Below are 17225 nucleotides of genomic sequence, written 5' to 3'. Positions count from 1 at the left end.
GTGAAAGTGTGTAAAGGGGTTTAATGTGGGGAAAACCAAAACCAAATGTAATTGGTCACTTCAGGTGGTCATAACTATTATTCTTACCGGTACTTTCAATTGGGAAATATAATTCCGGTCGACTGGTTGAAAAGTGCTGCACTTCACTTGTCTTACTAAATTGAACATATACTGTAGTCAACCACTCAAAGATAAGGAACTGAAAATTTTCCATTGTATTTATTTTTTATTATATGAAGAGAGTAATATGTTAGGTTAAACCAATCATTCATTAACGAAACCTGCCTCCAATATAACAAATTAATTATGTCAGAACAGGTAAAACTCCAACATTGTTGAAGAGCCACTATACCACTGTTTCACAGTCAATAAAATATTAGAGAATCGTGTTAATCCCACAAAGTTAAAAAAAAAAATTTTTCTGAAGAAAAGTCACAATAGCTGATAACACCACCATCATGTAACTAAATCTTTATATCCAATGGTACGTCGTGTAACTAAATCTTTATATCCAATGGTACGTCGTGTAACTAAATCTTTATATCCAATGGTACGTCGTGTAACTAAATCTTTATATCCAATGGTACGTCGTGTAACTAAATCTTTATATCCAATGGTACGTCGTGTAACTAAATCTTTATATCCAATGGTACATCGTGTAACTAAATCTTTATATCCAATGGTACGTCGTGTAACTAAATCTTTATATCCAATGGTACATCGTGTAACTAAATCTTTATATCCAATGGTACAGTCTTAACTATGGAATCTTGCTGCCTTTTCCAATGTTGATATTCTTTATGATTATTGTAGGTGTGTGCTATGATAATGAAATACTATAAAACTGCTTCACTCATCCATATATCCCTGAGATTCCACATATTCCAAGGCCTTCTTCTTCACGCTCTCTACTGTCTCTGAATCTCCATACTCTTTTTCAAATTCCAAATATTTTTTGTAGAAAAATTTCATTTTCTTTGCTGATTGCTTCAGATGAATTACCCTCTCAAACAATTGTCTGTAAATAAAACAAGGATTGTACTGTAATGTGATTTGTTTCATTTTTAACAGCCCATCATCAGATAATTAGGGACACATCATATACAGTAATACCAAATATAGGGCAGTTTACTATGTAAGCAGTTGCAATTGGTGTCACATATTTTGTGAATAGTTTCGAATCAATGATTCAACAGACTTCAGATGGCTTCAGTAAATACTACAGGCTTCTATCTAACTATATATTTTTTCACAATGACAAATTTGATGAAGATTTGAGAGACCACTATTCATTTATCATAAAAAAGATCATTTCAAAGATCATACATTTTTGTATTATAAGAAACAAGGAAACAGTATTTGGTGTTGGTGTTGATATCTTTTCACTGACCTTGCCTCCTGCCATTCACCAGACTTCGTCACCATGTCCAAGTAAACTGACCACAAATCTGTTCTTTTAGGGTAGTTTCCAAGAACACTCTCGAACATGGTCCGGCCACGTTCTGCGTCTCCAAACTTAAACTCCAGCTGGGCACTCTTTGCTATCATTTCCACATCTGTAAAGTAATGATGCACAAACTAATTATTAACATAGATATAGTAGTCTAGGGACTGCTTTGTATGTCTCACAAGTCTTATAAATATTGCACATAAGTTCCAAACATGTTCTAACTGTCAACATCATACTTAATGTCCACAAGATTATGTCTGTTTTTACCAGATTTATTAGGTATTTTGTTTTGCCTTGTTTTTTTCCTGAAAGAACTGGACCAAAATAACCAATCATGCATAAGAATTGGTTGATGCTATGATAGTGGTATGTCTGTTGTATAATACATGTACCATTTTCTTTCTAAGTAAGAAGGAGAGCTGAACAAACAACTTTACTTTTTATATTGACAAGCTTACCAGCACAGACAGAACAGCATCATTTCATTCCACCACCTATGTTTACTTACGGTGCTTGATATTGAGACTTTTAAGACACCGCTGTAGAAGTTTGCGTGCATCGTCAACACGTTCATGTTTGTAATAGAACATCATGAAACTGCCCCATACATCCTTATCCTGGCTGTACCGACGTATCAACTTGTTGTGCAGATTTTCAGCCTCCTATAAACAAAAATATAGACAATAAAAAAAAACAGTAAAATAAGGTAGTGTCTCAGGACAGGTAAGATAAATGGGGATGGTCTCCTTGGACAGGGGAAGATAAAATATGGGTTACTCTAGAAGTGAGGAGGGCATAACTGGAATGACCTCTTGTGAGAAAGAGAGAAGAGTAAAATAAGCATGTCTTTTCGCAGAGACAATGGTGATAAAAGGATGTTCTCTAAGGACAAATGATAATGGAATACAGTTGGTCTCTAAAACAGACTATGGTAACATAGGGATGGTCTCTAAGGACAAATGATGATGAAATACAGTTTGTCTCTAAGGACAGACTATGGTAACATAGGGATGGTCTCTAAGGACAAATGATGATGAAATACAGTTTGTATCTAAGGACAGACTATGGTAACATAGGGATGGTCTCTAAGGACAAATGATGATGAAATACAGTTTGTCTCTAAGGACAGACTATGGTAACATAGGGATGGTCTCTAAGGACAAAGGATAATGGAATACAGTTTGTCTCTAAGGACAGACTATGGTAACATAGGGATGGTCTCTAAGGACAAAGGATAATGGAATACAGTTGGTCTCTAAAACAGACTATGGTAACATAGGGATGGTCTCTAAGGACAAAGGATTATGGAATACAGTTGGTCTCTAAGGACAGATGGTAGTAATATAGTGATGGTCTCTAAGGACAATGGATAATGAAACACAGTCAGTCCCTAAGGACAGATGGTGGTAATACAGGGATGGTTTCTAAGGACAATGGATGATGAAACACAATTGGTCTCTAAAACAGACAATTACAATATAGGGATGGTCTCTAAGGACAATGAAACACAGTCGGTCCCTAAGGACAGACTATGGTCACATAGGGATGGTCTCTAAGGACAATGGATGATGGAATACAGTTGGTCTCTAAGGACAGATGGTGGTAATACAGGGATGGTCTCTAAGGACAATGGATGATAGAATACTGTTAGTTTCTTAGGACAGACGAAGGTAATAAAGGTTTTATCATGGGTGTTTGATCTGGTGGACTTATTCTATTCTGTTTCATCTTGGTTGTATCAATCTTGCATAGTTTCAATTGTTACTTACATCTATTTTGCCCGACTTGACATAAATGTTGATCATTTGTGTGTAGATCTTGGATGGCTCATTCTGAGCAACTGCACGCTCCAGCACCTTATGGAGCAAATCTGAGCTTCCATACATGTTCTCTAGGTTCAGATAGGCTACCCAAACATTCTGTTTCTCCTGCTCCTCCCTGTGTACATTACAATATTCAGTGTGGAATTCATTTACTTGTGTATAGTACAATATTCAGGTTGGAATCAATGACTCTGAGTAGTGCAATGTGCAATGGAATAAAATGTATATATACAAAACAATATTCAGTACAGAATCAAGTAGGCGTATACAATGTACAGGACATTTAGATCTATTAGCCTGGATTTACCTTGTCATTGCTGCACAGTCTAACTTAAGCTGGATACTAACCTAAATGAAATAGTCTTGAGTGCACGCTCAGCTACAGCACGTGCCTTGTCAATCTCTGCTGTCTGTAGATGGAATGCCATATATTGCAGCCACACCAGGGAGCTGTCTGGAGAGGTCAACACCAGACGGTCAAATTCGTCCACTGAAGCTGGTTGGTTGTCTCCTTGTAGTTGTCGCCTTTCAAACTAAATCACAAATGTATTATATTTGAGATAAAAAAATCTTTATTATTGAAAATATTCATGTCCTTTTTGAAAAAAAGAAGTGACTTTTTTACTACTTATCTTCCCATTATAATTACATGGTCACACATTACTTTACAAGATTCTCCAACTAGCCGCTTTAAGTATCAATGTATCATGTACCTCATCTAGTTTTTTTTCTTCCTCTTTCTTCTCCGCTCGAATTTCAGCTTTTGTTTTCTTTGTTGCTTTCTGAAATGTATATAGCAGTTTTCATTTATTATATCTATACATAGAATTGAATGGGAAAACATCAAAAGTTTGGACATCAAATAGTGGGAAAATGCCTATAGGTAACATGTCTGAAAATTTACAGGACAATGACCATTGGTTTTTTAATTTTACAAGTTTGGATACTTATAGGACAATGACCATTGGTCTTTAATTTTACAAGTTTGGATACTTATAGGACAATGACCATTGGTCTTTAATTTTACAAGTTTGGACACTTGTGGGACACTGACCATTGGTTTGTACAATTTTAGGAAATTGGTGGGATACTAGCTATACCTCATAAATATGGGACACCTGAAGCAAACTGGCTTGTGCATCTTTGAGACTATAATTTTAAGCTATCAGCTTTACCTATGGGACATTGGCTTTAGATAATATTCTAGGACATGGGTGGGACACTGACTTTAGATAATATTTTAGGACACTGACGGGACACTAGCTTTAGATAATATTCTGGGATACTGATGGGACACTGGCTTTAGATAATATTCTAGGACACTGATGGGACACTAGCTTTGGATAATATTCTAGGACACCGATGGGACACTGGCTTTGGATAATATTCTTGGACACTGATGGGACACTAGCTTTGGATAATATTCTAGGACACTGATGGGACAATGACTTTAGATAATATTTTAGGACACTGATGGGACACTAGCTTTAGATAATATTCTAGGACACCGATGGGACACTGGCATTAATTAAATCATAAGCTTGGACACTTATGGGTATTCAAGAGATGCTAAATCTAAGTACATTTGCATGAAAAAAGTGTTAAAAAGACCTATATCTGTTATTAATGAAAGTTGGGAGCTAGATTCTTTGTATAAGTTAAAGACACTCTACCAGATCATCCATCTCACTGTCCTCCTCGTCACTATCAGACTGTGTGGCGACAGAATCCTTTGACAGGTCGGTGTCCCAGGAGAACCCTGTTGTTACTGACAGGCGTGGCATTTTACTGACCTCACATGCAGGAAGAGTGACTAAAGCCTGTCAACCAAACAGATATCTTTCTGTCTGACTCTACAGTTTTTCCTTCCTTCAGACAGAATTTTTTTATTTCTTTACCTTGGTTTGTTTTACTTCAGTTTTTTCTGCTGCATCCTTTGACGAGTTATCTCCCTTAGCACTGTTCACGACTGTCACAGGAAGCTTTCTCTTGCGTTCTTTGTCCTTTGTGCTGTTAAATCTACATCAAGGTCTCACTCACAATTTAGTCACTTTGTACACAATTTAGTGTACAGGAAGATTCAAATCCATCAACTCACTCACAATTTAGTGTACAGGAAGATTCAAATCTACCAACTCACTGACAATTTAGTGTACAGAAAGATTCAAATCCATCAACTCACTCACAATTTAGTGTACAGAAAGATTCAAATCCATCAACTCACTCACAATTTAGTGTACAGGAAGATTAAAATCCATCAACTCACTCACAATTTAGTGTACAGAAAGATTCAAATCCATCAACTCACTCACAATTTAGTGTACAGGAAGATTCAAATCCATCAACTCACTCACAATTTAGTGTACAGAAAGATTCAAATCCATCAACTCACTCACAATTTAGTGTACAGAAAGATTAAAATCCATCAACTCACTCACAATTTAGTGTACAGAAAGATTAAAATCCATCAACTCACTCACAATTTAGTGTACAGAAAGATTCAAATCCATAAACACACTCACAATTTAGTGTACAGAAAGATTCAAATCTACAAACTCATTGACAATTTAGTGTACAGGAAGATTCAAATCCATCAACTCACTCACAATTTAGTGTACAGAAAGATTAAAATCCATCAACTCACTCACAATTTAGTGTACAGAAAGATTAAAATCCATCAACTCACTCACAATTTAGTGTACAGAAAGATTAAAATCTACCGCCTCACTGACAATTTATTGTACAGGAAGATTCAAATCTACCAACTCACTCAAAATTTAGTGTACAGAAAGATTCAAATCCATCAACTCACTCACAATTTAGTGTACAGAAAGATTCAAATCCATCAACTCACTCACAATTTAGTGTACAGAAAGATTCAAATCCATCAACTCACTCACAATTTAGTGTACAGAAAGATTCAAATCCATCAACTCACTCACAATTTAGTGTACAGAAAGATTAAAATCCATCAACTCACTCACAATTTAGTGTACAGAAAGATTAAAATCCATAAACACTCTCACAATTTAGTGTACAGAAAGATTCAAATCCATCAACTCACTCACAATTTAGAGTACAGAAAGATTAAAATCCATCAACTCACTCACAATTTAGTGTACAGAAAATCCATTCAAAATTTAGACAGAAAGATTAAAATCCATCAACTCACTCACAATTTAGAGTACAGAAAGATTCATATCCATCAACTCACTCACAATTTAGTGTACAGGAAGATTCAAATCCATCAACTCACTCACAATTTAGTGTACAGAAAGATTAAAATCCATCAACTCACTCACAATTTAGTGTACAGGAAGATTCAAATCCATCAACTCACTCACAATTTAGTGTACAGAAAGATTCAAATCCATCAACTCACTCACAATTTAGTGTACAGAAAGATTCAAATCAAACAACTCACTCACAATTTAGTGTACAGAAAGATTAAAATCCAAAAAAACACTCACAATTTAGTGTACAGAAAGATTCAAATCCATCAAGATCACTCACAATTTAGTGTACAGATTAAATTCAACAATTTAGTGTACAGAAAGATTCAAATCAAACTCACTCACAATTTAGTGTACAGAAAGATTCAAATCCATCAACTCACTCACAATTTAGTGTACAGGAAGATGCAAACCCATCAACTCACTCACAATTTAGTGTACAGAAAGATTCAAATCTATCAACTCACTCACAATTTAGTGTACAGAAAGATTCAAATCCATAAACACACTCACAATTTAGTGTACAGAAAGATTCAAATCCATCAACTCACTCACAATTTAGTGTACAGAAATATTAAAATCTACAAACTCATTGACAATTTAGAGTACAGGAAGATTCAAATCCATCAACTCACTCACAATTTAGTGTACAGAAAGATTCATATCCATCAACTCACTCACAATTTAGTGTACAGAAAGATTAAAATCCATCAACTCACTCACAATTTAGAGTACAGAAAGATTCATATCCATCAACTCACTCACAATTTAGTGTACAGGAAGATTCAAATCTACAAACTCACTCACAATTTAGTGTACAGGAAGATTCAAATCTACAAACTCATTGACAATTTAGTGTACAGGAAGATTCAAATCTACAAACTCACTCACAATTTAGTGTACAGAAAGATTCAAATCTACAAACTCATTGACAATTTAGTGTACAGGAAGATTCAAATCTACAAACTCACTCACAATTTAGTGTACAGGAAGATTCAAATCTACAAACTCACTCACAATTTAGTGTACAGAAAGATTCAAATCTACAAACTCATTGACAATTTAGTGTACAGGAAGATTCAAATCTACAAACTCATTGACAATTTAGTGTACAGGAAGATTCAAATCTACAAACTCATTGACAATTTAGAGTACAGGAAGATTCAAATCCATCAACTCACTCACAATTTAGTGTACAGGAAGATTAAAATCCATCAACTCACTCACAATTTAGTGTACAGAAAGATTCAAATCTATCAACTCACTCACAATTTAGTGTACAGAAAGATTCAAATCCATAAACACACTCACAATTTAGTGTACAGAAAGATTCAAATCTACAAACTCACTCACAATTTAGTGTACAGAAAGATTAAAATCCATAAACTCACTCACAATTTAGAGTACAGGAAGATTAAAATCCATCAACTCACTCACAATTTAGTGTACAGGAAGATTAAAATCCATCAACTCACTCACAATTTAGTGTACAGAATCAGACTTCACAAATCCATCAACTCACTCACAATTTAGTGTACAGAAAGATTAAAATCTACCAACTCACTCACAATTTAGTGTACAGAAATATTAAAATCTACAAACTCATTGACAATTTAGTGTACAGGAAGATTCAAATCCATCAACTCACTCACAATTTAGTGTACAGAAAGATTAAAATCTACCGCCTCACTCACAATTTGGTGTACAGGAAGATTAAAATCCATCAACTCACTCACAATTTAGTGTACAGGAAGATGCAAACCCATCAACTCACTCACAATTTAGTGTACAGAAAGATTCAAATCTATCAACTCACTCAATTTAGTGTACAGGAAGATTCAAATCCATCAACTCACTCACAATTTAGTGTACAGAAAGATTCAAATCCATCAACTCACTCACAATTTAGTGTACAGGAAGATTCAAATCCATCAACTCACTCACAATTTAGTGTACAGAAAGATTCAAATCCATAAACACACTCACAATTTAGTGTACAGAAAGATTCAAATCTACAAACTCATTGACAATTTAGTGTACAGGAAGATTCAAATCTACAAACTCATTGACAATTTAGAGTACAGGAAGATTCAAATCCATCAACTCACTCACAATTTAGTGTACAGAAAGATTAAAATCTACCAACTCACTCACAATTTAGTGTACAGAAAGATTAAAATCTACCAACTCACTCACAATTTAGTGTACAGAAAGATTCAAATCCATCAACTCACTCACAATTCAGTGTACAGAAAGATTAAAATCCATCAACTCACTCACAATTTAGTGTACAGGAAGATTCAAATCCATCAACTCACTCACAATTTAGTGTACAGAAAGATTAAAATCCATCAACTCACTCACAATTTAGTGTACAGGAAGATTCAAATCCATCAACTCACTCACAATTTAGTGTACAGGAAGATTCAAATCTACAAACTCACTCACAATTTAGTGTACAGAAAGATTCAAATCTACAAACTCATTGACAATTTAGTGTACAGGAAGATTCAAATCTACAAACTCATTGACAATTTAGTGTACAGGAAGATTAAAATCCATCAACTCACTCACAATTTAGTGTACAGGAAGATTAAAATCCACAAACTCACTCACAATTTAGTGTACAGGAAGATTCAAATCTACAAACTCGTGTACAGGAAGATTCAAATCTACAAACTCACTCACAATTTAGTATACAGGAAGATTCAAAACCATCAACTCACACAATTCAGTGTACAGAAAGAACACATTCCCAAGATTTCACAATTTAGTGTACAGGAAGATTCAAATCTACCAACTCACTGACAATTTAGTGTACAGAAAGATTCAAATCCATCAACTCACTCACAATTTAGTGTACAGGAACAAATGTAAAATGAAAACACTGAATCACATTATCTATCAGTGATGAAGATCAATAAATGAGTATTGATCATATAAAAATGTTATATCAACATTAACTGTTGACTTTCTATACAGCTTTAAAGCTGATAATTTTGTCACTTCATCCTATTTGCTTTAGAATGTCACACTGTAAATGTACCTATTTTAGTAGTTATTTTCAGGCTTTTTCACTTTGAAAGTACCACCCTCAAATATGATTTTGCTAATTGCAATTTAAAATCAGTATGAAAGCAAACCCTACAGGACATTAATATGCATAGATGTTCATCACTTGTTAATTTGATTATACATTTATTAATAGTCAATTAAAAATCTCTGAAACTGCTGAAATATTTTCACATTCGAACTGATTTTAAAGAATTTTTCATGGTCAAAATTATTTTTAACTGATTTTGAAATACTGTATACAGGGTCATCCAAATTATTGTATAATAAAACGGAGAGGTGGCTGTTTTTATCTTTTTGTAAAGCTATAGAAAATAAATTTGAATTAACTAGCCTCGCTGTGTTTGTATACAGCGGAAACCACTTAATGTCACTTTCATATAACTTTAAGGTTAATACCATGTTTTTCTTAAAACACAGATTTTCCCTTTTATTCCCTATACATATTCTATGTAATTTAACATCTACCCATATTTTCTGGATTATAAGTTGCAACTGATTTCCTCGTGGGTTGTGTGTTCAGCTGATAGACCAATGAAGCTTATATGTAGATGAGAAAAAAATGGAGCATGAAAAAAAAAATCAGTGCTGGTACTGTACTTTTTATCAGTACCTATCCACCATATGTTTGTGCCTAAAACAGATTGTGTAGAACCCTCAATTCCAATCATACACAGGATGGTTTGAAAATTGTAATAAAATAACATTCTCATGGATTTGAATAATCAGATCTTTTAATATGCAACTTACAAGAAGGAGTTACAGAAAGTTTGTTAATGTGCATGAATGAATTAATTATGCAACAAAATATTAGCTGATGATACTGTAGTGTCATATGGCAATTTGACCATGTGTAAACTGTAATTATGACATGATCATTCACAATAGTTTATGATAGGTTAGGATAAATGGAAACATATTGTAAGAAAAAACTTGGACTATTTATGAATAATTGCTGTGCTATGAGAAAAACAAAGCATATTATAAATTCTTGTTTTCAAACAATTTCTCTTCCCCTGACAAATGGATCATGTCATATTAAAAGGTTTCCACTTTCCTGTTTTCTTAATTGCAGCAAAAACTCTTTTCAAAATGAGCAGTAACAGAAAGCTTATTTCAATTGATAAGTTAAAATTTGTTTTATAAAACTGGCAATTTAAAATTTCATATACACATTGCATATCTCTGCTATAGTCCGCCTTTTATATTCACTAATTTGAAAAAGGGTCAAAAGGAATGAAAGTTGAAATTTTACAGTTTATCGGATAACTCACCACACAGTAAGGGAACCTTTGCTGAAGCCCATTACGAAGCCACGGAGAATCTGATCCTTGCTAAGAGCATCAACACTTTCTACTTCAGGGTCCTTAACTTTCTTTGAATGCTTGCTTTTCCTATGTAACAATATGTAATATGTCTATTCATTGTGATTATTCAAGAGGTGAGATGATCACAAGAAAACCAATTTTTTTACGAACATACAATATTTACATTTTTTCATTGAATCATTCATCAGTTTGTTGTAAACAGCAACTAAAATTCTACCTTTACATATCTTTCTCTTAAAGATTTGAACCTAAAATTTTATCAAATCTCCACTTAGGAGGAGATAAACACTGCCTACACTGACCCCTATATATATTACCAGGTCATGTCTAAACTCTCAACATTCATGGCCTCTTCATACTTCTGAATGTCAGCAAACATAAAGAAATTGATAACAAATAGAAAGTAGTAAATGAAAATCCACTATAAAAAGTAATTATGTGGACAGCATCTTTGGATGGAGTTTGACAAAAAAATTAGCAGTAAGTTATCTAACAGATTCATATATCGCCTACTTTAGTCGTGACTGGCGGAGTGACACTCGACACTGTTTTTTATCTTTATCTATAGACAGAATACAGCAGTGCACAATCTGGCCATGTTTGTAGCTGCGGAGTGGGTTGTCTGTGTACGTGTCAAGCAGGTCTGTACAGGAGGCCAAGCCCTTGTAACCTAGTGACAGAGCAAGTTGAAGCTCCAGACCATATGTTGTAGTAAGCACACATGCTCGCATTTTTTCTCCTACTTCTATCTTCCCTTGGTCTGTAAAATCAAATTGAATAATAATCATTAAATTTAAAACAAAATTTTATGAGAAGCATATCTGAAACATATCTTTTCAAATTTTTTTTTAAAATTCTCTCTAACACACTATCAAACAATATTAAACAGACCACTGAAACAGTGTCTGAGATTTGCAAATCCTCAAAAGCTCATCATTGTAAGTTCAACATAAGTTTAACAAGGGTAATGTTACCTGCTTTTACAAGCATTATACAACATGCATTTATATAATTTTTTCTCTATTTTAGAAAATGATCTGCATATCACTTGAAAAAAACAAAGTAACATTTTCGGATTGATTAAACCTGTGAAGTAACATTACCTGTAAAGGTGAGGTCAAGTCTTTTACTATTGTCCACACCTATCACAGTGGCATTGTAGCCCTGACCACGCAAAAAATGTGTCTCTGGATTCTCCAGTACCTGTGGTAATACCAACATAGTTACACAAAAAACAGGAAGAAGGATGAAAGCCGAGACAGATTAAAATTCCTCCAATCACGTAAATATTTAATAGAGGTCATAACTTATTTCAATGTCTCCAGGAGGAATAAAACCAGGTGGCTCTTGTTAGTCTTATACTTCACTATAGTCTAGATAAAGAGAAACTCTAGTCAAACAACATACTGCTGCCTGTGATTCCCAGGGTTACAAACAGAGCAACAGAATACACAAGCTTCTCTTTATATATAGTCTAGATAAAACATCTGTACCATTATACTGTCAAAATCATGTTATCCAAAACAATGACAAACATAATGCTATCACCAGCTGGACTTGTTTCTGAGACTGTTTGTTTTCTATCACTATACAATATTTCTTCAAAATTAAGTTTGTAAGGTTCCATGAAATTGTAGAGGTAGTATGATTTGTCACACTCAAGTATCAAATATTATCCAATTTCATCCGACAAGTGTACTGAAACAGAAATACTATCCACAGCACAATCTTATTAACTTTAAAACAGTAACAGAAAACATGTCATTTTCTTTATCATATACAGCGGTATAGTTATGTTGATGATATAAATGATACTTGTACAGCATCTTTTACTGTTTAACAGTACAGGTAAGAATAGCATCATCACTTACTGCTAGATCATCAGATAAGTTAACCAGGCTGACTTGGCCAAGGACCATGGAGCTCACACTGACATTCAGGACGCCCTTAGCAAACTGAAAAATTTGTACAAGTTACAAACATTTTGACAACTAGATTATTGTTGTTAAAATGAAACAATGAGATACAGGGAAAGTTTACAGTAATATTTATCAATGATCAAATAATTTCCTAAGAGTTTTAAATTTGTAACTGGAAAAACAAAAAGTAATCTTTAAAATTTTTTTTTGTAAATACTGTCAACATATTCAATAGACAAGAGGCTCAAGGATCTTAATGGTCACCTGAGTCACAATGCTTCTTGCAACATGTCATAGAAATGATTTTGTTAAAAAAGTAATATTAACTATATTATATTTTATGAAGAGTATTTGGTTCTACTGTACATGGAATTTTTCTTTTAATATTTCAAATTTTTGTCAATTTGACCCATTTTAAGCCCCATCTGACAGCTCCTTGGTGACAGCTGAAGTTGATATGTGCATCTCATAAAACTGTCATCTTAAACTTATAATTCTAACCAGGTTTGAACTATTTCCAATTAAAAAATAAACAAATTATGTTAAAAAATGTAATTTCCCTACATAAACTACAGTAAACTTTAACTCTTCCCATGGAGGAAATGTGTGACCCTAGGGTCATGAAATTTACAATTTTGGCAAAGCATCTGAAGGCCTTTCCATCCATGAAGAATACTTGATTTTATTATACATGTGATTTGAAAAGACGATTCTTAAAATTTCAATAAATTTCACCCTTTTTGGCCCCACCCATCAAGCCCCTGGAGGTTGGGGACCATATAATTTACAGTTTTGGTGCGCCATTGGCAATGGCAGGTTTTTGTGTAAAATTTAATTGAAATTGGTTCAGGCGTTTTCCAGAAGAAGTCGAAATTGTTAAAAGTTTATGGCACACGATGCCGGAAAAAGGGAATCATAATAAGAAAATAATATTAAGTGACCTAAGAAAGTCGAATGTCATGGGTCTAAACCAGTCACTCTGCAGATGTCAGAATTTCAATACACAGGAGGTCCATTTTCTTTAAGGGTCATCTGACTATAAAGGCCTATATATGAAAGAGACCAAATAGGCCTAAAATAAATTGCTCAACTAGTCTACAGCTTACAGAGAAGACAATGAATGACATTTTCTGCAAACATGAAATGATGCATTCACTACACAAATGCCAAGACATATTGCTTGTTGAAAAAACATGCTACAGGCCCAATATCAAGACCCTTGTTTTTTTGGTTATCAAGATAAAGTTGCTTATGCATTTCAACTCATTTGACCCCTGTGACCTTGAAAGCAGATCAAGGTCATTCTTATTTATAAAATTGGTAGCCCTTCATCCCAACATGCTACAGGCCCAATTTCAGCACCCTGGGCCTTCTGGTTATTGAGAAGAAGTCATTTGAATGGAAGAATTATGCACAACACACAATGACAGAGGAACCACCATTGCTACAGGTCATCCATACCCTATGGGTCACATGACCTAACAAGTTTGTTATAATAACCAACCTGATAGGATAGGTCTAGATCACACTGTCTTAGTCTGGATGTTAAAATCAAACAGCAGGCAAATTCATGTTTTGAATGTTGAAATAATCCTTTAACTGAATCCTGAATTCTTCACAATCTTTGAAAAATGAGCAGGTAAGTTTTATAATAATTCTAAGTGACTAGTGATAAATTATGATCAGTCTCCTTTTAAAACTTGAAATCTAATTTAACATTTAGTGGAAAAAAAAACTGATGGGCAATCCATATCATTTAAATATTAGAACCAAGACAGAATTTAATACATAACATCTAACATTATATGACTTACATTCTGTACAAAAGCTTGGACATGATCTCCTACGTTGTGTGTACATTCCTCCTCATCCTCAGGATCCGTACCCTCCCTCTTAAGTTTACTGTGAATAGTCAAATTTGATTAAATACATAAGAATCTGCCAGTCCTGGAAGATTTGTATTATATCTTCAGATTAAAACAATTTGTTATTTACTTTTTACATTTGAAATCACATCTTACAGAAAACAAGAAGAGCTAGTCAGACATCTGTTTGCAGGTTTTATTTCCCCATGAACAAGGGACATTTTGAGGCAGACTCTCCTTGTAGTAGCTGGTAGCTACCTCAACCATATCAGCACAGACTAGCTGATTTTTTCAGCTTCCTGAGAAACGCACACCATGCACCGAAGATCTTCACCAGAGGTTACATGAGAAATAATCTTTTCTCCCATCACCAATACCATAATCAATATATAAAATGCTCTCTATTTTTGTAAAACATTTTCTATCATCTATCTCTCATCAGAATTTGGTTTACTCATAGGAGAAAATTTAATTGTCAATTTCAAAATTAAGAAAGTATGTTGAGAACGTTTAGCTAATCTAGCAGTGGAATCACTACTAATAGTGCCTACCTTGGTTTGAGGGAACACTCCAGTAAGGCATATTTACGGTTAGGATGACTGATAGGCAAGTGACTGTTAAACAACAAATAAAAATATATCAGTTAGCTGTTAAACAACAAATAAAAATATGTCAGGTAACTGTTAAACAACAAATAAAAATATGTCAGGTAACTGTTAAACAACAAAGAAAAAATATATCAGTTAGCTGTCAAACAACAAAGAAAAAATATATCAGTTAGCTGTTAAACAACAAAGAAAAAATATATCAGGTAGCTGTTAAACAACAAAGAAAAAATATATCAGTTAGCTGTTAAACAACAAAGAAAAAATATATCAGGTAGCTGTTAAACAACAAAGAAAAAATATATCAGGTAGCTGTTAAAAACTACCGTAAATTTTCGCGTATAGTGCACACTTTTTCAAGCTAAAACTGTCCTGTAAAAATATAGGTCAGGTAGCTGTTACAAATGGTTTCGTAAAAAAACATTTTTTAAAATTTACTCTTGAACCAAAGTAAATTGCTATATAGAGCGAAGAGGAAATAGAAATTTAAACTCTCTACAACATGTAACCTTGGCCTTGATGAAAGAGTAAAAAAGGAATAAATCAGGTTGTAAAACTTCTGTACAATGTGTTCAGCAGACCTTCAGCATACCACAATGCCACAATTTTGGCAAGCTTCACAATTTACCTGTAGGTTTTTCCCTCCCTGAATCCGATGACTTTGACTTTAATATCTTCTCCCTCCTGCAAGTCATCCAAGGGCATCTCCCCCTGTCAGAACAAGATATAATGTAATAAAGGTACTATACCTTCTACAGCCACATAGAAACTGTCAAGTTAGATCATAACTGTTTCACAAACTTTAAAATCAGGGAATTCATCTTAAATTTGTGTTTATTATTAATCCACCTATTTCTATTTCCCCGTGATGATAAGATAAAAGTTGACATAGATACACCGAATGGATTGTGTGAGCAACATTTATCCTCAAAATCAAGTGCCAGCCAAACTGGACATCTTTGAGTGACCACAAAATTGACCCAACGAAAAAAAAAAAATTTCAGTTAAATGGTTACATAACGATAAAAAGGGTGTAGCCATGTTGTCATACTTTACATATACCTACATTTTCTATGGTGTCTGAGACCTCACAGATGTGAACTCGTCCGCTTGCTTCTCCCACAACTATATTTATCTGTAGAGGGTAAATATTTCTTACTCTGGAAAAGAACACAGAAATTGGATACAGTAAAAATACAAACGTTTCCCCTTTATAGTCACTACTTAGTATGCTCACGAAACAGAAGATCAAAATATTTTGATCTCAAATATTAATACTTCAAACAAAAGACATCCAAATATTCTGCTAAATACCATATTGAAAATGTTTAATTGGAACTCTGACTGCATCCAAAATTTTGGTAATTTTCATAGCTGTAAATATTTTAAGTGCTATCAAATAATCACTATCACTTTTAATCTGTGGTCTATCAATGTCATGGTCTATCAATGTCATTTTGCTCTAAAAATATTAACTACATTTTGTCATTATTGATTTCTATGATCTGAATTGAACTCAGAATTCATCACCTTTATTCAGTTGTTAAGCAAATATTGAAAAAATAAAACGAATGCTTAAAATGGCTTTGATTTTATTTAAGTTACAAAGAATTCTAATCACTGATACCTTGCTGTGACAATGTCACCAACTTCATGGTCGTGTGGAGTTTTAATGTTCTTCAATACTTCTCCCCCTGTACCCAGCATTTCCATCTTCCTTGTCTCATGCAGTTCAAGAGCACAGAGGACGTGAGTCTTGTCAATACTACAGAGTATAATAATCAAATTTGTGAGCTCAACTCTTAATAATGTAACACTTTTGCTCTCTGAAAAGCAGATATGCAAGTAGTTTAATTCAAGATCACAGCATATCACAGAGGGTTTTGTCTCTTACTTACCCAATACCTCAAAAGCAGTAATCTTAAAATAC

General features: G+C 33.9%; 1 protein-coding gene across 1 annotated transcript in view; it reads right to left on the bottom strand.

The window, feature by feature from the left end:
* Window positions 1-206: 206 nt before the first annotated feature.
* The window catches only part of LOC132546999 (protein RRP5 homolog), a 33163-nt gene continuing 16144 nt past the window's right edge, over window positions 207-17225 (bottom strand). Inside the window, exons 25-42 of the mRNA XM_060210735.1 lie at window positions 16923-17060; window positions 16362-16455; window positions 15924-16006; window positions 15242-15304; window positions 14640-14727; window positions 12778-12861; window positions 12010-12109; window positions 11420-11666; window positions 10853-10972; window positions 10192-10212; window positions 5172-5292; window positions 4947-5093; window positions 3987-4055; window positions 3622-3806; window positions 3220-3388; window positions 1959-2112; window positions 1391-1556; window positions 207-1018 (exon numbers count right to left, since the gene is read on the bottom strand). Coding sequence (XP_060066718.1) covers window positions 850-1018; window positions 1391-1556; window positions 1959-2112; window positions 3220-3388; window positions 3622-3806; window positions 3987-4055; window positions 4947-5093; window positions 5172-5292; window positions 10192-10212; window positions 10853-10972; window positions 11420-11666; window positions 12010-12109; window positions 12778-12861; window positions 14640-14727; window positions 15242-15304; window positions 15924-16006; window positions 16362-16455; window positions 16923-17060 — 2218 coding nt within the window. The 3' untranslated portion in view covers window positions 207-849. The remainder of the gene's footprint in view (window positions 1019-1390; window positions 1557-1958; window positions 2113-3219; window positions 3389-3621; window positions 3807-3986; window positions 4056-4946; window positions 5094-5171; window positions 5293-10191; window positions 10213-10852; window positions 10973-11419; window positions 11667-12009; window positions 12110-12777; window positions 12862-14639; window positions 14728-15241; window positions 15305-15923; window positions 16007-16361; window positions 16456-16922; window positions 17061-17225) is intronic.

Source organism: Ylistrum balloti, unplaced genomic scaffold (genome assembly GCF_031769215.1).
Source record: "Ylistrum balloti isolate Yb309-2 unplaced genomic scaffold, AGI_CSIRO_Ybal_v1 Utg369926, whole genome shotgun sequence".
In the NCBI taxonomy this organism is placed as follows: Eukaryota; Metazoa; Mollusca; class Bivalvia; order Pectinida; family Pectinidae; genus Ylistrum; species Ylistrum balloti.
This window is presented reverse-complemented; position numbering and strand designations above follow the sequence as displayed.